General features: G+C 44.3%; 1 protein-coding gene across 1 annotated transcript in view; it reads right to left on the bottom strand.

The window, feature by feature from the left end:
• Positions 1-10183: 10183 nt before the first annotated feature.
• The window catches only part of LOC120940565 (dynein heavy chain 5, axonemal-like), a 445728-nt gene continuing 433196 nt past the window's right edge, over positions 10184-22715 (bottom strand). The window contains exon 77 of the mRNA XM_040353506.1: positions 10184-10591. Coding sequence (XP_040209440.1) covers positions 10373-10591 — 219 coding nt within the window. The 3' untranslated portion in view covers positions 10184-10372. The remainder of the gene's footprint in view (positions 10592-22715) is intronic.

Genomic DNA, 22715 nt, shown 5'->3' with positions numbered 1-22715 from the left:
TAAATGGCATTACATTTTGAGTGTTACGTACCTGGGTGTGAGCCTGACGCGTGGAGGGAGACCTCCCGTACAACCCCGGCTCGGAGACCACTGGAATGGGGACAGTGGTGGTAGGAGCGCGGTGGGGTACAGGTGCCTGTTCTGGTTGTTGCTGCTGGTGAGATGGGAACCGAGAGACAGGAAGCAGATGATGCAGGTTTGCAGACTTAGTAGATGCAGGTCAGCAGAGCGTGGATGCAGGTCAGCAGAGCCGAGGATGCAGGTTAGCAGAGGCGTGGATGCAGGTTAGCAGAGGCGTGGATGCAGGTTAGCAGCGCAGCAGGTGCAGGTGGGCGGAGTCAGGCAGGCCGGGTCATACACTTGGAGTCATAGCAGAAGCAATAGGCAGAAGAGTAGTCAGTCCAGGCCGGGTCTTGGCAACGGGTATTCAAGCAGGGAACAGAGCAAGGTCAACAAGCCGGAGTCAGGATTGGAGCAGGAAGCAGAGTCAGGAAGCCGGGTCATACACTTGGAACAGAATGCGCGCACGAGCGACGGCTGGTTAGGTACGTTTTGGCGCGTGCGCGAAGGAGCGCGCAACGGCTGCATAGCTGTGTGCAAGGTCCGTGGTTGGCGCATGCGCGTAGGCGCGTGCCGAGGGGAGCGAACAGTACGTCCCTGACATTGAGAATGAATAGGAGTCTTTATACAGACCAGATAAAAAGTGTGTATGAGGGCGCTCCGAGTAGCAGGACCAAGCAGATAAATGTCTATGTATACTGGAGATGCTCAAATGATGAGAGGTCCTCACACACTTATGCCGCATACACACGGTCGGACTTTTGATCGGAAAAAAAGGGATTTTTAATACAGCTTACCTGTAAAATCCTTTTCTTGGAGTACATCACAGGACACAGAGCGACATATTCATTACTATGTGGGTTATATGGAGTACCTTCAGGTAATGGACACTGGCAATCTCAAACAGGAAGTGCCCCTCCCTATATAACCCCCTCCCATAGGAGGAGTACCTCAGTTTTGGAGCAAGCAGTATGCCTCCCAAAATGGTCCCCATAAGAGGGGTGGGAGCTCTGTGTCCCGTGATGTACTCCAAGAAAAGGATTTTACAGGTAAGCTGTATTAAAAATCCCTTTTTCTTTCTCGTACATCACGGGACACAGAGCGGCATATTCATTACTATGTGGGATGTCCCAAAGCAATGCTTACAATGAGGGGAGGGAGAACATCTTCCCAAGACAAAAGGATTTAATTTAGAGATATACTTAAATCATAATAAATCCAACTTAGTTGAGAAAAAAATAATTTTAAATTTTACTCAAAAGGGAGCCCCCCGGAATCCAAGGGTCTCAAACTGCAGCCTGCAGCACTGCCTGCCCAAAGGCTGTATCAGTATTCCTTCTTACGTCCAACTGGTAGAACTTTGTAAACGTGTGGACAGAAGACCAGGTTGCCGCCTTGCAAACTTGAGCCATAGAGATCTGGTGGTGTGCTGCCCAGGAGGCGCCCATGGCCCTAGTAGAATGAGCCTTTAATGATAACGGAGGAGGCAAGCCTTTCAAGCCGTAGGCCTGAGTGATTAACTGTTTAATCCACCTCGAGATGGTGGATTTTGCAGCTGCCTGCCCCTTTTTGGGCCCATCCGGTAAAATGAACAACACGTCTGTTTTCCGGATCTTCTCTGTAGCTTTAATATAGGCCTTCATGGCCCTGACAATATCCAAGGTATGCAGCAACCCTTCCTTTCTGGAAGTAGGTTTAGGAAAGAAGGATGGTAATACCAAATCCTGGTTTAGATGAAAACTGGATATAACCTTTGGTAGGAAGGAAGGATGAGGGCGGAGAACGACCTTGTCCTTATGAAAAATAAGATATGGTTCCTTACAGGATAAGACTGCCAGTTCCGATACTCTTCTGGCGGAAACTATGGCGACCAAAAATACTAACTTCCTTGTCAGTAAAACCAAAGGAATTTCAGCCAACGGCTCAAAAGGTTGTTTCTGTAAACTTGACAGAACAAGATTTAAATCCCACGGACAAAGCGGGGATTTAACTGGAGGATTAATACGTAAGACCCCTTGAATGAAGGTCTTAACCAGCGAGTGGGTGGCCAGCGGCCGCTGAAACCACACTGACAAAGCTGAAATCTGTCCCTTGATTGTGCTTAATGCCAGTCCTTTATCCACTCCTAGCTGGAGAAAACGTAATACTCTATCGATGGTAAATTTGCGAGAAAGCCATCGCTTGGACTCACACCAGCCTACATAGGCCTTCCAGACCCTGTAATAAATCACCCTAGAGACCGGTTTCCTGGCTCTGATTAGGGTAGAGATTACTTTCTGAGACAGACCTCTACCCCTGAGAATCACGGATTCAGCTTCCAGGCCGTCAAATTTAGATGCCGTAAGGCAGGGTGGAGGATCGGACCTTGCGATAGCAGGTCTGGCCGTAGAGGAAGAGTCCAAGGGTCTCCCACTACCATCTTTAGGATTAGTGAATACCATGCCCTTCTGGGCCATGCTGGAGCTACCAGGATAACTGGTATGTGCTCCACCCTGATCCTGCGCAGCAGGCGGGGTAGTAACTGGAGCAGGGGAAATGCATAAAGAAGTTTGAACTGATGCCAAGGGCAAACTAACGCATCGGTTCCGCAGGCCCTGGGATCCCTTGTGCGGGACATGAACCCGTCTAGCTTCTTGTTTAGTCTCGATGCCATGATATCCACGTCCGGCACTCCCCATTTCTGGCAGAGTGTCTGAAAAACTTGTGGATGCAGAGACCACTCCCCCGGCAACAGAGTCTGGCGACTCAAGAAGTCCGCCTGTAGGTTGTCCACTCCGGGAATGAATATAGCCGATATGCAGGGCACATGGGCCTCCGCCCACAAGAGAATTAAGCTCACTTCTCTCTGAGCGGCTAGACTCTTGGTTCCCCCTTGGTGATTTATATACGCCACCGCCGTGGCATTGTCCAATTGTATTCTCACCGGGAACCCCTGTAGTTTGGACGTCCAAGCCCTGAGGGCCAGTCGAGCAGCTCTGAGCTCCAAGATATTGATGGGCAACTGCTTCTCTGCCGCTGCCCAAGTGCCCTGGCGAGTGCAACCATCCAAAATTGCTCCCAGTCCATCAGGCTGGCGTCTGTGGTTACTATCTTCCAGGTCACAGGACTGAAAGTCTTTCCCTTCAGGAGATTCTGAGGGTTTAACCACCAAGATAGACTTTGTCGCACCCTTGGTGAGAGTGGCAAAGGAATATCTAAGGCCTGAGGCCTCTTGCTCCATGCTGACAGGATGGCTGCCTGCAGGATGCGAGTGTGGCTTTGAGCGTATGGAACCGCCTCGAATGTGGCCACCATCTTGCCTAGTAGCCGCATACATAGGCGAACAGTTGGCCTTCTCTTGCTTAGAACTATTTGTATTAGCTCCTTGATGGCCTTGACCTTTAATAAGGGCAGAAACACCTTCTGTTCTGTATCCAATCTCATACCGAGATATTCCAGCTGCCTTGTGGGCAGGAATGCTGACTTGTCTCGATTTAGGACCCAGCCGAACCTCTCGAGGTACTGAACTGTGAGGGCCACTGCTCGCTCCAGGCCAGGAGACGAGTGGTCTACGACCAAGAGGTCGTCCAGGTAAGCCAGGACCGTGACCCCTTGGGTCCTTAGATTGGCTAGGATTGGAGCTAGGACCTTCGTGAATACCCGGGGGGCCGTAGCCAACCCGAAGCGTAGAAATACTTGATGTGGCTGAAAAATTGGCACATGAAGGTAAGCATCCTTTATGTCTATGGACGCCATGAAGTCGTCCTTCTGGAGCACGGCGACAGCTGACCGAATAGTTTCCATCCGGAATGAGCGGACCTTTAGGTACGCATTTACTCCCTTTAAGTCCAAAATTGGCCTGACATCGCCGTTGGGCTTTGGGATGATAAACAGGTTGGAGTAGAACCCCAATCCCTGTTCCCGGACTGGTACTTCTACTATCACCTTCTGGCATAGCAGATGATTCAATGCCGCTATCAATGCGGCTTTTTTCACAGGGTCGCCTGGTACTCTTGACTCCTGGTAATGAGGAGGAGGGATTTTTAGAAACTCTAGTCTGTAACCTGCGGCCACAGTAGACCGGACCCATTCGTCGGGGATGTTGGCTTCCCAAACCTCTGCAAAGAGGTGAAGCCTTCCCCCCACCCTCATGGGTGGGGGCGCCCCTTCATAAGGCAGACTTAGGGGCTGGCTTAGCTGGTTTGCGATACCAAGGCTTCTTGCCGCCAGAGGCCTGTCCCTGCGATTTACTGTTAAAGTTTGATCGTACAGGAGGCCGTCGGTACTGCCTGGAATTTGAGGGCCCCGGAGCCGGAGAAAGCTGCCTTTTAAACGTAGGCCCCCGAAACTTCTTTTTGACTGGTAAAAGAGTACTCTTACCACTCGAAATAGTCTGAATGTATTTATCCAGATCTTCTCCGAAGAGTCGTCCTCCATGGAAGGGAAAACCTGCCAGAAGCCTTTTGCATGGGGGCTCGGCCGCCCAGTTCTTTAACCATAAGAGTCTTCTCATATGCACTAAAAATAGTGATAAACGAGACGCCTGCTGAATAGAGTCTTTTATAGCATCCACCGCAAAGCATAGAGCTCTGGGTATATCAGATAGCTCCTCTGCCTGCTGGGCAGGGATGTCCTTAAGCATCTGTTTAGTCTGGTCTTTTAAAGCTTGACAGACTCCAATAGCAGCAACTGCTGGCTGTACCACTGCCCCTGCCGTAGCAAAGGAAGCTTTTAAAAGAGTTTCCAAACGTTTATCAACCGGGTCTTTAAACATTTGTATGTTTTCTACCGGGCAAGTTAGTGACTTATTCACACAAGAGATGGCAGCATCCACAGCTGGGAGCGCCCATTTTTTGGCAAACTTCTCTTCCAACGGGTAGATAACAGAAATTTTTTTAGGCGGCAGAAAAATTCTGTCTGGTCGTACCCAATCTTGGAAAATTAATTCCTCCAATAGAGGATGGACCGGAAAAACTGCGTTGTTCAAGGGCGCCTTTAAGGAGCCCAAAGAGGAAACTGCCGGACCCCGGAGCTCCGGTAAAGGCAACTTAAATGCTGAGTGAACCATGTCTGTCAAAGACTGGACCCACAGACTCTCCGCTTGGGAGGCTGAGAATGGTTCCTCAACAGTAGATTCCTCAATTTCTGAACCCTCTGGGTTCCCGTCCAATAGGTCCTCCTGAAAATCTAATTCCTCCGGCGAGAGAATTTCAGCATCTGAGGATACACATTTAGGCGAAGGGGATCTAGTCCGTTTCTTGCCTGGTAAAGACTTAGCGAACATAGCCGCCAATCTTTTCTCTAGCCCTCCTAAAGAGGCAGCTAGCATTTCCTCTGTGACAAACACAGGGTTGGGTGGATCTGGGCCAGCCGCCGCACCAGACCCCCCTACTGGCTCAACCAAGGCGGCCACAACTTGGTTAATAGGTGGGGAGAGTACTGGCATAGCCTGACTCGTATCCTCAGAATCCGAGGGGGAGCCCTTTTGTTTTTTGGCATTTTTTGTCCCCCTTGATCCTGAGCCTTTGGGAGCCATGGTACAATACCGAGGTACCCCTGCATGCAACAACTGACTGTTTGCAGCTAGGAAATAGTTAAGATGTTTAGGGAACAGCAGGATTACTAGTGTCCAAAAACCCCTGGTGAGGCCGAGTATGTTTATCAAATAAAGGAAAAAATAAAAATCTTTTTTTTTTTTTTTTTTCAATATGATATCTTTTTTTTTTTTCAATATGATATCCTTTTTTTTTTTTTTTTACAACATACGGCCCCACCAAATCTCTTTGCCAGCCTCCAACCTGCTGCAAAGGGGAATATTTTGGCTTAATAGAAGAAAATAGGCCAAGCCTAGGATGTACTACCCCTTTCTTGCCACCGGGGGTCACCGGAGTGCCGCTCTGCGTCCTCTCTCCTCCAGGTCAGCTCAGACTGAGCCATGAACGTAGCCTGTCTGTTCTTTAACAGAGGCGAAGGCACGCCTCTTCCTGCGCGCTCCCCGCCCCCCCCCCCTCCCGAACGGCACGAAACCTTTCTATTTTGGCGTGCGCGCGCGCCTGTCAGGGGAGAGAGACACATGGAGACGCGCCCCAGGTGGCCCACAGAAGCAGGGAGAGAGGATCGTGCCGACGGCTGCAGGGCGGCAAATTTGAACCCCCGGACAGGTAGGACACAACAGAGACTCTCAGGACTCAGTTTTTTAGTCCAGAATAGGTCTCAAAAACGACCCTATCTGACCAGCAGGGCAGCAGGTAGCCAGCAAAGATTCACTTGGACAGGGGAACCAGAGATGGGGGGGGGGGAAATCAGATCATCCTGTCTACACACAGACATAGTGACCAAGGTGCCCATGCAGAGCATACTCAGGCTACCCCCCCTTTTTGATCACCCCTGGGGAGCCCGATGTCGAACCAAGTTCTGCAGGCTCCCCACTTACCTGCTCCATGCCGCAGGACGTTTGAAAGCAAACACAGTCCAATCTTCTCCTATCTCCGTGGGTAGTGTAGTAGACCATCAGGCACTGGGGTCCTGGAAGGAACCGCTGTCCTGGACCTATATAGCACCCCGGCAAACAGGGTACTTTTGGCTTTGGAAAAAAGCTCCAAGTCCTGGGCCCAGGGTCCAGCCCTCCAGAGAGGGCATTATAGGCAAAACCCCACGGATTTTGGGGCCCGGGTACTGTCCACTTCGGCACTGAGGCACTCTGGACAGATCCGGTTAGCCTGCCAAAATCCTAAGGATATGGAGGCAAGCTATTCCGTGACCAACACCTAAGACACTGGCGAAAAAACTGAGGTACTCCTCCTATGGGAGGGGGTTATATAGGGAGGGGCACTTCCTGTTTGAGATTGCCAGTGTCCATCACCTGAAGGTACTCCATATAACCCACATAGTAATGAATATGCCGCTCTGTGTCCCGTGATGTACGAGAAAGAAATAGAGAACCTGCTCTCTATCTAAAGTCCATGGGAAATTCAGACCGAAAAAGTATACACACAGTCGGAATATCCGATGGAAAGCTCGCATCAGACTTTTTCCATTGGAAATTCTGACCGTGTGTACACGGCATTAGGGCAGCACTCGAAGAGGGGAGTAATCTCCAGTGACAAAATAAACAAAAATAAAGTGCAGAAATAAAAACTTTTAATATCCCAAAGGAATTCAAAACACTTACAAGATGAAGGGATCGCATCATGTGTAAAGTAAGGAAGGTGATCCAGCATCAGGATGGTCCCAGTATGTATCACTGATTCCCAGGGGTGTAACTATACAGCAGCAGAAAGTCCCAGAGGGACCAGCGGATGGAAGCCGCAGCTCTGAAGGCACTGGTGGAGCAATCGCGTTGTCAGAATAGGCGTGCAATGTGAATCCCGAAAGTGACCAGCAACCAGCGTGGACCGCAAAATGGAAGTAGGTCATCAAAATGGGATGTGTGTCAGAACTGCTGATTGGTTCCTTCTTCAAGCCAATGAAGCCATGGCAGTTTATGTGGAGGTGGGGAATCAGGGGTGAGAAATGGCCCACTGTGATTAGTGTTCTGCAGATGGAACTAGAAGTCTTAGTGCCAGACATTTGTCACTCACAAGAGACTTTTGAATGAATAAAAGTAAAAGATTAAACAAATGTTGCAGCACAACAGATTGGGCTCACACTATTTAGAGGCAACGTATTTTAACTGTGCATATGTACAAAACTATTTTCTCAACATCCCTCCCACCCACCTCTAACCCATCTTATTAGGTATTTTTCCCCTTACCTTGTTTTCTAGGTGGGGAAGGAGGGGGGCGCTGATCCAGTGTTGCAATGCCCCCTTGAGACTGTATGTCCACCTACTCCCCTCCATTGACATCCGTCTTTTTCTTGATCCTGAGAGGGCACTGCCATCATCCATTCAATAGGAAAAGTTCACTGACGTGGATGCCCAAAGATGGATCCAAACCAGTAAACTTGTTGGTTTGGATCCAAGACTTGAGCTGGAGAGTTACATGACCACAGCTACAGGTAAGTAAGAGGGACTTTTAAATGAAATCCCCTGGCTCCATTTGGCCACTGGTGCTAGTGGGTTTAGCATTCTTTTTTCCCCCATGCGACTTCCCAGCAGGGGGAGGGAGCATAGGGCCCTGTGCTCCCATCATGCTCCATGAGGCGGCAGAGTTTCTTCCGTCCGCCGGGGGGGAGCAATTCCCCTTGCCTGTGGCATCCCCAAACACTTCCGAACGTTGCGATGCCGCATGCGTGCGGCTTTGCGACGTTTCGCATTTGCGGCGGAAATTACGGCAGCGGCCGGGGATTCAAGTCTTTCTGGGACGCTGAGGGAGCCAAAGAGAGACGCTATTGCGGCTTGGTTTCCTCGGCCTAGCAATGTGTTAATGGGGGCGGGGCGCCTGCGGGAGGGGATCGCATTGGAACACATTTTCCCCATTAAGGGCAGTATACATTTATGCAGAGAGCTAGGTGGATCTTGCCAGGATCAATAGCATCCAACTATGGGCTGTAGGATAGTCTGCAATATGTAAGTATATCTCTCTCCTTTTTTCCATAGGTTGATTGCAATTTTATGCAATCAACACTAGTTCAACTGTGTAGATGTAGTAATAACTTTCCTAAACAATTCAATAGAACATAAATCAATATAATGACATAGTTAAAATTAAAATAAAAACAATTCCATATAACAATATGACAACCACACCAAATAAGCTGATCTAGCATAATTTCATCACTACACTTCACTACCTGTTTTCATTTCACTATAATTTTGTTTTCATTGACTACAACCTTGCTGGTGCATACTTTTGGTACGCCTAGTGCCATACTCCTTTAACATTTCTTTCACTGTATTACACCCATCCCACACTATCTTTTCACCATGTTCACTCATCACTTACCCACCATCACACCACTTATGCACACTAATGTATGTAGGTGTGTTTTTGTATTCCCCTCTTACCTCAGTATTATCACCACCCTCATATAACCCAATTTCATTGTCCTATACCCAATGAATGGGCACCTCTTTCCTTTTATAGGTACATAATTATATATAAGAACACTTATTATATAAATATATACAAAAATAGGATACTTTCTTGGTGAATTTCCGCCTGCACATACCTAATATATAAAACTAAAAACCCATTTAAGTGTATCATACAATGCACGTTATAATATTGTTTCCAATGCTCTGCCGCAGGTGTCCTCCATCTTGTCCATGCATGCCCCGTAGGGGCCATTCTCCTAATTGTGACTCTCTGCAAGTCGCATGTGGCCTATTTGACACTGCATCTTGGGATGACAGGTGGCTGGGGAGCCATCGGGATTTCTTTTAAGGTTTTTTAGTGGAAACTCTGGTCCAAGAAGGTTCCCTTTTATACACAGCTAACTGGTAACTATGTACTTTATATATATTTCTTGCCGTTTTGGAATGTACCTGGGGGCAGGATTTGAAAACTCATTATGTAATCTTTTACAGCAAACCATAAACCTCTGAAGAAGACCCCTAAGGGGTTTAAAACGCATCAGGATTGTATATGCACAGATGCATGTAACATGTCAAGTTGTATAACAATTTTGGTTTTGCACCATTTTGTATGGATTTTTATATTCTTCTTTTTACCAGAGTTTATATTATAATTGTCACGATTCATACCACATGTTTACATTGAATAAAATCTTTTAAACCTAACAATGCATATTATAATTATTGAATATTTGTTTGCCTAAAAACCCCATCGGGGGAACTTTCCTATGTAAAAGGGACTTTAAAATGGGACTTTTTTTTCCCCATCTAGCAATTTAGTTACAGGCTGGTGAGAGGGAGGATTTGATCCCAGAGTTGGGTTTACAGAGGTCAATCTTTAGAACATATTACAAAAATTTCCCAGCACACTTACCATCTAGCCAGCAAAAATAATGTACCATAACAGTGTGTTGCATACCAATGTCTCCAATATGGTGCCTCTAAAAGGGCCACTGCTAGCATATACTGCAGCCTGTGAATTATATGCTTATTCCCATTACCCTCACAGCTAAAAAAAAACATACATATTCAACCATGTCCATCTTTAGCAGGTTATGCTCTGCTTTATCACTTTCTCATCACCAAGTATCGCAAACCAGAGAAGTTAAATAAAAGCGTATTACATTATTTTGTGTTTTTTTTCCTTAAACAAAATCTTTTATTGAACAAAAAGAAAAAATACATACATTAGGCCATCGTGACGAACATCCAACTTAATAAACAGTATTACTTATAAGAAGCATACAGCGACATCCCCTATTATTGTATGTATTAATACGAGACATTACTACCAGTACCATTTACATTGCTTCTGGTTTACTTGTTATCACACAGTAGAGCAACGCCTCTCATTGTCCAATGGTCAGGAACATACACAGTTTTCAGATACAGGGAGAAGATATAGGTGAGATCAGTCCTTCGTGGCTTCTTATAAACCGGGCAAGAGTAGAGGTTGGTCAGCTGTTTCTTTGGATCAGCCGGTCCATTAGTGCTCACAGCATAGACGTGAACTACGGGAAGATTAGTAAACAGCACCTGAAAGTAAAACAGACATCATTATTGTTCATCCAGCCAAAGTTTTTTATTTTATCTTCACTATCCAAAGCTGAACTTCAAGCATTTTAGATTTTTCTAAACCCCTGAAAACCCTGGCTGTATTTCTTTGCAGAGTTCTTCTAGCATAACACTGTTAACTTGCTTACAGGAAGCGAAGGAACATTATCCATTATTCTGCTACTTCTAGATTGGCCAATCAATAGGCTGGGGGCAAAAACATACCAGCAATGTATCGCTTAACTGACTGAAATAGTGGTGTCAGCCCACTGAATATGTAGAAAATAAAAGTGGCCACAGCGAAAACATCAATATGAGTATATATCATAATAAAAGCACACTTACATACAGTTAAGCGAAGGACTGCAAAACTGAGGATGGTTAAGAGCACCATAGCTGGCCAGCACAAACAGCTGTCACGCACGGACTCCAGGACTGACAGGAAGGGAAGGCAGCGTCTGCAGGCTAACTGGATAAGTAGCAACCATTGAGGGTGAAAAGGGGGGCATGTGTAATGCGTTTTAGAGGACCTGCCTCCTTTCTCAAGTATCGTATGAAAAAGGAGGCAGGTCCCCCTGAAACGCATTGTACACACCTCCTTTTCACCTTCAATGGTTGCCACTTTGATCCAGTTAGCCTGAAGATGCTTCCTGCCCTTTCTGGCAGTCCCGGAGTTGGTGCATGACAGCCTTCCTGTTGCATCTCAAAGTCTCTTCTGACCGTGAATCCTTATTCCCAGGTTTAAGGTTTGATGAGCCTGAACTTAGAGTGTAATGAGACTCTTTTTTTTTCTTGTCATCACCCCACTGAATATGCAATGGTGCATGTAAATCACAAAATTGCCTTAACAGAATCACATATTTTGGCAGGTAAAATAGTTGACATGTATGTATTGCATATATGCCTCACATCTATTAGTAGATTTTGTTATCAGGATACATGTACAGTTCACTTTAGGCTTGTTTACAATTGCAAGTCTGCTTTGCACTAGTATTTTGTTATTCCTTTACAAAAAGGCAGATACTGTATTACCAACCCTCAAAATTTTCGCTCGGCTCGCCTGCTTGCATTTGGCGAGTGAAAAAATAAGCAGGGTAAGCCTCACAGCGTGGCCACTTCAATATGAGCAGTTAGCCGCCCGGGACCGCCCCTCTCCACCTCCCTCCTGCCGGACATCCCCGCCCACACAGGCACAAAGAGTGCACTTCCATAGAAGTGTAAGAGACGTCTGGGACCGCCCCTCTCTGCCTCCCACCTGCCGGACATCCCTGCCCAAATATTCACATAGCGTGCACTTCCATAGAAGTGTAAGAGACGCCCGGTAAATGTCTCTGCAAGGCAGTCCTAAGTGGGCAGGCTCAAACCCTCTCGGTCCGCCCTCAGTGTGCACCCTCATGGCTACAAGAGAATGGTAAATATGACTGTGTGCTGGAGGCATTGGTACAATGGAGGATTAAACAAGATATGTGATGGGAGGAAGTAGGGAGGGGAATAAGAGCATAGCTGTGCTGGATTGGGGTGGGGGGGGGTAATTGGAAGCATAGATATGATGTCTGAATCATACCTATGCCTTAATGGGCACTGGTCATGGTTCATTGATGGGTACTGGTTACGGTTCATTGATGGGCACTGGTCACGGTTCATTGACGGGTACAAGTCAAGCTACATTGATGGGCACAATTCACGTTACATTGATGGGCACAAGTCACACTGCATTGATAGGCATTGGTTACACTGCATTAATGTGCACAAATCTGCTGCATTGATGGGCATTCATCAGGCTTCATTGATAGGCACTGGCTACGCTGAATTGAGCACTGGTCAGGCTGCATTCATGGGCACTGGTTACGCTTAATTGATGGGCACAATTCACGTAACATTGATGGCTGCAAGTCACACTGCATTAATAGGCACTGGTTACGCTGCATTGATGTGCACAGATCTGCTGCATTGATGGCCACTGGTCAGGCTTCATTGATGAGCACAGGTTACACTTCATTGATAGGCACTGGCTACGCTGAATTGATGGGCACTGGAAAAAATATATATTGTTGCGCTAAATCCTAATCCACCCTTGAGAGGTAGTAATATGAGTACTTCCGCTAAGGAAGTATCACATGTGCACATACAGTGTAAGAATATTATAAATGGTACAATTTATTATAAATGACCAATGAAAAAATAGTGAACAAATCAAATTCATGAATCACAAGTGTAAAAACAAAACATAAATGTAAATCACACAGTGAAAAAATTAATGGATGGCAACACTAAGGTTCGATTCACACCTATGCATGTTGCTTTTGAGCGTTTTTGCAGTGCTTTTTGCGGTGCTTGCTGCGTTTTTTGACTTGCGTTTTTACTGCGATTTTAATTTTGCGTTAATTTTTTTTTTTACATCAATTTTAATTTTTTTACATTTCATTTAACAGCCAGCTATAAACAGGAATAAAAACGCAAATCACGGCAAAATCGCGGTACTTGCGTTTTGGATGCGGGTCCATTGACTTCTATTACATGCAAAATGCTGCTTTTTGCAGGAAAAAAAGTCCCCGACCCTTTCCAAAAACGCAGAGGCACAATAAAGCATTGATGTGAACATGTTCCATAGGAACCCATGTTAAAAATGTTCCCTGCTTTTCTGCAAAATGCAGCAAAAAAACGCATTAGTGTGAATAGAGCCTAAAAGTGACCATGTATGGTATAAGTCCAAAGCAATAAAAAAAGTCCATTAGTGACTTCAGTGAAAGAAAACACCCATGTGATAATCCAAACAGCTGGACTCTCTTGACAGAGTCTAGAGCCATAGTGAAATCCGCCACCATGTGATAGGTAAACTGCTTACCAGAACCAATGGTCCTGAGGACCTGAACCAGCGTGTATGTAATGCCCAGCGGGCAAATGACAGCAACTGTATCCGCAGTATGGTAGACCATCAGGTAGACTCCACGGCTTTCATGCTCGTTGGTATGGTATATCATGCAAGGAAACAAATGCCTTTTCAGAAGCAAATCATGGTCCAACAGACTTCAGTTATGAACACTCGTGGATACTTGTCAAATATTCTTTCTTTTACCCAGGAAATCCTATGCAGATATCGAAAAAGGTATGAGGCTCCACCATTCAGTGGTGTAAAAGCCTAAATCTGCAGCTCTGGATGATCTGGATGATCTGGAGGATCTGTGACCTTTGTTTTGATGTCCGCTAAGGAGGATGCTGGACTTTCTTCACTAGTTCTCCCAGCTGTGTGCCTTCCTCATCGGATCTCTCCACACACTGGTTATTCCCTGGGGACGATTGTCCTGATCTAGTCCCTGATCTGGGATGATTGGAGTGGATAACAGCAGAAGACAGTGGATCTTTAGAATGACGAGAATGGTAAAAAGGAGTACATTCCTCTAACCACTTAGAAAAATCCTGTGGAGAATCCTTACACCATTTCAGCTTCTTAAAACCACAGTGCAAGGTTGCTTGTAAAATTGGACTTAATGAGCAGAATCTTTACGATTTGTCATCCTGACTGCAAGCTTTGATATGGATAATACAGAAAATATCAATGGAAATGTTTATGGTCAGCCTGTGTGCAGTTGAATATGTAAACAAAACATGGACACGGACATCAGAACAAAGGTCACAGATCGTGACCATCCAGAGCTGCAGATTTAGGCGTTTACACCACTAAATGGTGGAGCCTCATACCTTTTTCGATATCTGCATAGGATTTCCTGGGTAAAAAAGAGAATATTTGACAAGTATCCACGAGTGTTCATAACTGAAGTCTGTTGGACCATGATTTGCTTCTGAAAAGGCATTCGTTTCCTTGCATGATATACCATACCAACGAGCATGAAAGCCGTGGAGTCTACCTGATGGTCTACCATACTGTGGACACAGTTGCTGTCATTTGCCCGCTGGGTACTACATACACGCTGGTTCAGGTCCACAGGACCATTGGTTCTGGTAAGCAGTTTACCTATCACATGGTGGCGGATTTCACTTTGGCTCGAGACTCTGTCAAGAGAGTCCAGCTGTTTGGATTATCACATGGGTGTTTTCTTTCACTGAAGTCACTAATGGACTTTATTGCTTTGGACTTATACCATACATGGTCACATTTAGTGTTGACATCCATAATTTTTTTCACTGTGTGATTTACATTTATGTTTTGTTTTTACACTTGTGATTTATGAATTTGATTTGTTCACTATTTTTTCATTGGTCATTTATGATGAATTGTACCATTTATAATATTCTAACACTGTATGTGCACATGTGATACTTCCTTAGTGGAAGTACTCATATTACTACCTCTCAGGCCTCGTACACACGACAGAGATTCTCGGCAGAATTCACCGAGAAACTCGGTCAAAACCCGGATTCTGCCGAGAATCTCTGTCGTCTGTACAGTTTTGGCTCGATGGAGCCGCCGAGGAACTCGACGAGAAAATAGAGAACATGTTCTCTATTTTCTCGTTGTCCTCGTTCTTCTATGGGAGAAGCCGGCCCGCCGAGCTCCTCGGCGGCTTCATCCCAAAACTCGACGAGGAACTCGACGTGCCAAGCACGTCGAGTTCCTCTGTCGTGTGTACGGGGCCTCAAGGGTGGATTAGGATTTAGCACAACTATATATATTTTTTCCAATTCGTTCACTGTTATGTTTGCAGGTTAGTTGCTGCTTTACAACAAGAGCTTTAGGCTACACTTATTTAATCAGCTTTGTATCCTAGCGCAGTTGTTTCTTTCGATTTCCACTTCTATTGATGGGCACTGGTCAGGCTGCATTGATGGGCACTGGTCAGGCTGCATTGACGGTCACTGGTCAGGCTGCATTCATGGGCACTGGTCACGCTGCATTCCTGGGCACTGGTCACGCTGCATTCCTGGGCACTGGTCACGCTGCATTCCTGGGCACTGGTGAGGCTTTGTAACTGACAGGCAGCACTGAAAAATGTGTTAATATTTATTTTTGTAACTTAATTCTGCATAAAACATTTAAGTGTCATTTCATGAGAGAATTTATGAGGGCGTGTTTAGGGGTGGGATTAGGGAGGGGCATGGTAGGAGTTGGGTGGGGCAGCTGGTGGCGAGTAACCCTTGTGGCCTGGCTAGTAGCTCAGGACTTGAAATTTTGAGCGCTGCTGTATACTATAGGAGTTAAATTGGAACTGAAGGCAAATCTTTGTTTTCATTTTGGATAGAGTACAGGAGGGTTTATCCATTTTTTTTTCTTTTTTTGCGTGTATGTGTCTCATTGTGGAGAGTTCTCTTTACTTCATGTTCCACAGTCATCAGTAAGTGATAAAAAATAGTTCCAAAATGAGAGAACCCCAGGGTCACCAGAACATTGGAAGATTTCTGCTCTATTCCTGTTCTGGTGACAGCCCAAAAGTGTCACTCTCTTGGTGGTAAGGGTAAACAGGGCAATTAGAGAGAACGAATATCCCTAACAGGGGAACAGACAGAAATAACAACATGACAGGTGTTTAAAATAAATTGTGTGAGCATTCACTTTAATTATCGAATCATGTCAAAAGCAACCCCCTGTTTACTTATTTAATCTGCACATGATTAGGTAGGTGAATATACAGTAAAACCTTGGATTGTGAGCATAATTTGTTCCAGAAACATGCTTGTAATCCAAAACACTTGTATATCAAAGCAAATTTCACCATAAGAAATAATGGAAACTCTAATAATTTGTTCCACAACTATTTATTCATAGGTCCTTCAGTTTATAGTCCATATAAAAAGATTATATGTTTTGTAACCATAAAATGTCCATCCACAAATGGAAGTCTCCACAAGGGGATTAGAAGCAAAATCCAGCAGGAGCTACAGAGTATAAAAGAGTAGAGAGGAGTTTCTAAAGCCTCATACACACAATAGTTTTTCTCTGCAAGAACCAGCAAGAAAACTGCTGGCAGAGCTTTCTTGCCGAGAAAACCGAGCGTGTGTACGAGGCTTTCAGGTTTCTCGTTGGGAAATCTGGCCAGAATCTCGACGAGAAAAATAGAGATCCTGCTCTCTATTTTCTCGTCTGGATTCTTGTCGGCCTCTTTCCTGACGAGAAACCCGAGAGTGTGTATACTTACCTATCGCCGTGGAAACCCGCGCATGCTCGAAATGACTTCCATGGCATAGGTAGGATGAAGCAAGATGGCGGCAACGAATGTGACGAGCGCACGCTCGTCGTACGCGATGACGTCACCGCGTTCTTGCCTTTCAAAAGAACCGCGGTTCTTTTGAAAGGCCTGTGTGTACACTCGGGCAGCAAGAGATTCTTGCCAGTGTGTACAAGGCCTAAATGTAGCAACATGTTGCTAAATGTTGTACCTTCATTAAATGTAACCATATTGCTACACTAAGGCCCCATACACACGACTGAACATGTCCGCTGAAACTGGTCCGCGGGCTCTTTTCAGCGGACAAGTTCGGTCATGTGTACGAGGCCTTAGAGGCACCTTTCTTCTCTTTTATACTCAGTTGTGACATGACACTACTCTTATATCAAGACATCGCTTGTATATCAAGGCACGATTTATTAAGAAATTTAGCTTGTCTTGCAAAACACTCTCAAACCAAGGTTTTACTGTATACACAATTTATTGTGTGAAGAGTCTGTACCGTGCTCCTTATCCACAATTTGCCCTGTATTGCCAATTCTTCCCCAAATTGTCAACCATACATATCACTGCTTTCCTTAAGTTTAAATTTACAAAATGGAAACAGTTAAAAAAGTTAGGTGAATAAATTAACACAATTTAGGTGAGCTAACTATTTGAGAACTCTTGGAATACAGTTAATTACAATATAATTGGCCTTATTTATCAAACACCTCTAAACTTAGGATGTCTTTGTCAAAGCGGGCATAGCCTGTCAAAAGACTAGGGGTCTGTGCTATTGTGCAGTACTGTAATGAGATCTTTAAAAAGAAAAAAATCAAGGATTTATTCAACTCCATCTTTGGATGAATCTTTTTTCAAAGACTAAAAATTAGAAAGTATGGTCTGCTTTCCTAGGAAAAAATAAAGGAAAAATCAGTCAATGTGACATTTACCAACTATTCAGTGCAGGTGAATCTTCCTGGTTAGTGTGGGGTAGATTTACTAAAACTGGTGCACTCTGGTTACCATGCACAGCTGCAGATTCAATCAGCTTCTAACCTCAGCTTGTTCATTTAAGCTTTGACTTTAAGCCCACGTTCACATTTGGCCGATTTGACATGTCAAATCGCATGCCAAATTGGCAGCTATTGCCAGCAATGGCACTGTCTGATTCCCAAAAGTAGTTCCTGTGATAGTTTTGGCGACTTTGGGGGGCAATTTGAATAGACATCTGTGCATTAACCCACACAGATGTCTGTCAAATCGCTACCAAAGTCAGACTGCATTGCCGGTTTGAAATCCACTGTCAATGTGAACCTGGGCTAAAGCCTGGAAGCTGATTGATTTCTACACAGAAATTAGCCTGATTTTACACTCTCCAGCTTTAGTAAATAAACCCCTGTATGCTTAACAACTTAAGGACCGCCTCCTGCACATTTACGTCGGCAGAATGGCACGGCTGGGCACATGCACGTACAGGTACGACCGGGACTGTGGGACCTGAAGAACGGGGAGAGCTGTGTGTAAACACAGCTTCCCCGTTCTTCACTGTGGCGGCGTCATCGATCGTGTGATCCCTTTTATAGGGATACACAATCGATGACGTCACACCTACAGCCACATCCCCCTACAGTTGTAAACACACATGAGGTCACACATAACCCCATCAGCACCCCCTGTGGTTAACTCCCAAACTGCAACTGACATTTTCACAGTAAACAATGCATTTTAAATGCATTTTTTGCTGTGAAAATGACAATGGTACCAAAAATGTGTCAAAATTGTCCGAAGTGTCCGCCATGTCTCAGTCACGAAAAAAAATCGATGATCGCCGCCATTAGTAGTAAAAAAAAAAAAAAAATTATAAAAATGCAATAAAACTATCCCCTATTTTGTAAACGCTATAAATTTTTTGCAAACCAACCGATAAACGCTTATTGGGATTTTTTTACCAAAACTAGGTAGAAGAATACGTATCGGCATAAACGGAGGAAACATTTTTTTTAATATATTTTTGGGGGATATTTATTATAGCAAAAAATCTTGCATTTTTTCCAAATTGTCGCTCTATTTTTGTTTATAGCGCAAAAAATAAAAAGCGCAGAGGTGATCAAATACCACCAAAATAAATCTCTATTTGTGGGGAAAAAAGGACGCCAATTTTGTTTGGGAGCCACGTCGCAGGACCGCGCAATTGTCTGTTAAAGCGACGCAGTGCAGAATCGCAAAACCTGGCCAGGTCCTTTAGCTGAATTTTGGTCTGGGTCTTAAGTGGTTAATATACAGTGAATAAGTCACCACCAGTGAATGTTTGGTAAATGACACATTCACTTCTTTATAAATATGGCCCTTAGACGTCAAACAGCAAATCATAACCCAAGTATTCTTGAAAAAAAATATATATTATAGTCCAGCGATAAAGTTTCCTGTGCGTTTTACATGCAGTGTCTCTGGGATCCGATTTGAGCCATGGATTTGTATGGTTCAAATTGCACCGCATTCGCACAAAACTCATGCAGGACCCTTTTTTGTCTGCACCAGAATCAGATCGCATAGGTGTTAAAACCCATGCGATCCGATTCTGCAAATCTCACTGCATGTTTCAGACCTATTTCGGGGGATTATTAACTTAACATGAACGGGTTTCAATTTTGATGTGGTATGGAATCTACAGCAAATTGGCTGTTAATTTGCACCTCATCTAGTGTGAACCAAGACTGACAGTAAAAACTGAGTGCAGAAATGATTTTCTGTACCAACATTCTGTGGTGCCCTTTACAGAACACCTTTACTTTCACACTTTCCCAGCCCAGTGATTGCCAACACTCTAATTTGCCTTAAAACAAGTCTTATGCCGCGTACACACGATTGGTATTTCCGACAAGAAAAGTTTGATGTGTAGGCCCGATAAGACATTTTCCGACAGCAAAAATTTGAGAGCTGGTTCTCAAATTTTCAGACGGGAAAAGTTCTTGTCGGAATCATTGAACTTCATTTTTCTCGGCTCGTAGTAGTGTTGTACGTTACCGCATTCTTGACGTTCGGAATTTCCCACAACATTTGTGTGACCGTGTGATTGCAACACAAGTTTGAGCCAACATTTCGTCAGGAAAAAAATCCACGGTTTTCTTGTCGGAAATTCCGATCGTGTGTACGCGACATTAGGAGTTGTAGTCACTGTGGAGCAATTCATCATAAAAGTTTACAGCAGAGACACCAAAGTCCAGTCTAGCCAGTTTCCTGATATCTCTACTAACCCTACTCTCTCTCATAACAAACTAATGCAAGTATGAAGCATGTACTCCAGTTCTCAACCCTGTTCCCAGGCCATGTTTGCAGGTTTTCCTTTATCTTGCACAGGTGCTTTAAATCAGAGTCAATGGCTTGATATAATGGACAGCTATTAAATATAAGACCCCTTTCACACTGGGCCGTAGCTTGTAGTGGCGATTTACCGCTGTTTAAGCTGCGCTTTTGCACCACTTTTCGGCCGCAAGCAGGGGTTAAAAACTCCAGTTTTGCAGTGCTTTAAAAGCGCTGCTCATTCATTCCAATGGGCAGGGGCATTTTTGGAGCACTGTATACAGCGCTCCCACCCCAAAGATGCTGCTTGCAGGACTTTTATTCCTGTTGCGCAAGCGCACCACCCCAGTGTGAAAAGGCACACTAGAATGAATTTGAGGCGGTTTTCAGGAACTTAGCAGAGACTATTTTTAGTGCTGAAGCGCCTGAAAACCACCCCAGTGTGAAAAGGGGTCTTAGAGAAATTCCCAAAACATGGCCTGTTGGTGGTACTTGAGGAGAGGGTTGAGAACCACTGGTCTTGGGGAGTGAGCAGAGAGAGATAGGCAAGCTGCTAACAACTGAACTAGAACTGGAATTCAGTGCTTCTGCTGTGAAGGATGAATTGCTACAGGGCACTTGCAGCTAGAGAGGTTAGTGAGGACTTTTAATTTAAAACATATTTACTGCTTGAAAAGAATATATAAATAGTTTAGTGTCACTTGTGTGACAACAGGTTCACTTTAATCCTTATTTAAATTATTGACTGTTGATATGTTGGTCCCCTCTTTCTCGTACTACTAAAAATGACAGTCTTTGGCCAAAATTCTTCTCTCTTTCCCTAATCTAACTGACACTTAGGCCCTGTACACACGATCAGTCTAAACCGATGAGAACGGATTAAAGTTCAGTTTCATCGGTTAACCGATGAAGCTGGCTGATGGTCTGATGTTCCTACACACCATCAGTTAAAAAAACGATCGAGTCCAACGTGGTGACGTAAAACACAACGACGTGCTGAAAAAAACGAAGTTCAATGCTTCCAAGCATGCGTCGACTTGATTCTGAGCATGCGCAGATTTTGAACCGATGCTTTTGCATACTAACCGTCGGTTTTAACCTATCAGTTACCAGTCCATCAGTTCAATTTTAAAGCAAGTTCTAAATTTCGGGACCGAAGGATAACTGACTGATGGGGCCCACACACAGTCGGTTTGGACCGATGAAACTGAACTTCAGTCCGTTCGGTTTAGACTGATCGCGTGTACAGGGCCTCAATGTACCGATTAGCTTTGTATACATTTATATACACTAATAACATCATTTTAACTCTATATAAAAATGTACATGCAAAAACAAGCTGGGCAAATTTTTGGGTTCCACAATCTTATTGACAGCATAACATAAAAGGTTATGTTTGTAGAATGCTGTGGCTGCCCATTACTCTTTTGTTTATATATCTCTAGATATCTCTCACTACATAGTTAATCTTTTATCTATGAAATATTCAGTATTTGCCTACTTTGCAATCACCAAGCAGCACTAAAGATAACAGACGATTTCTTTCCAGAGCAGAATATTACTCTGGCTTAGATAATTTTTATTTTTGGTAAAGTTTTTTGCTTTTTTTTCTTGCCAAATTTGTGACTTCTATACTGGATTATTGTGACAAAACTTTTCAAATTAGCGAAAAATACTATTAGAATTACATAGTTTGCCCCTGTTTTACATAAATCAAATCATGAACGACTGCTTACAAGCACATTATATACAAGGAAACAAGAAGAATATCAAGTACTGTATTTGCAGAATTTGGTGTATTTTGTCTTTCATCACATCAGCATCGACTGAAAACAAGGAGCTGCATGTCAGTTGTGCAATTTTCAGAACCCATAGGTGTCACAGCTCTAGGCCTGTAGAAGCAGAGATTGTCACTAAATGAAGTCTCAGCCCAGTTCCTGTCTAAGCTTGTTATATCAAACAGAATGTGACAGTCACAAATGAATAAGAAACTGAAAATGACAGAGTTTAATCATTGAAACTGGTAGTTCATAATCCTTTAAAAAAAAAAATCCTTTTTTTCTTTGCCAAGTTTAGTGATAAGAGCTACATTTTCCAAATTGTACAGAATGCATTGTGTAAGGAACCCAGCATGGTATTTTATTGACAGCACTGTCAACTGAATCACAGTCCTCACACAAATCTTATTTTATGGTTTAGACCAGAAAAATGACGACAGGCACTCAATATTGTGTACTGGAATAACATTTAAAAAGTGTAACTTAACCCAAGAAGAAAAAAAAATGTATATATTGCAGCTTAAAAATCCTTTGATGTGGTGGCTGAATCCATTTTCTTTTTTTCGTTTTTTTTTCTCTTCACTTTCATCGGTGTCCTATCAGTAACATACTTCCTCTCCTGAGTTGACAATACTCACTTACTGTACAGTATCTATGGAGGTGTGGTGTTGTCACCTTAGGAGTGAAAGTGAAGGGGGTGTTCTTTTGTCCACCAAAGAGAATTGTGCTGGGTTGATAACTGATTTCAGTGCTAAGTGAGCACAAAAAGTAACATTAATGCCTTTTACACATGGTCGGACTTTTGACCGTGCAAAAGTCAATCGGAAGTCCGACGGAAAGAAAGAGAACAGGTTCTCTATCCAAGGTCCGTCGGACTTCCGACAAAAAAAGTCCGATGGAGGCTACACACGGCTGGACTTT

The sequence above is a fragment of the Rana temporaria genome, chromosome 5 (assembly GCF_905171775.1).
Source record: "Rana temporaria chromosome 5, aRanTem1.1, whole genome shotgun sequence".
NCBI lineage: Eukaryota > Metazoa > Chordata > Amphibia > Anura > Ranidae > Rana > Rana temporaria.
Note: the sequence above shows the minus strand (reverse complement) of the source record. Positions and strands in the feature narration are given on the sequence as shown.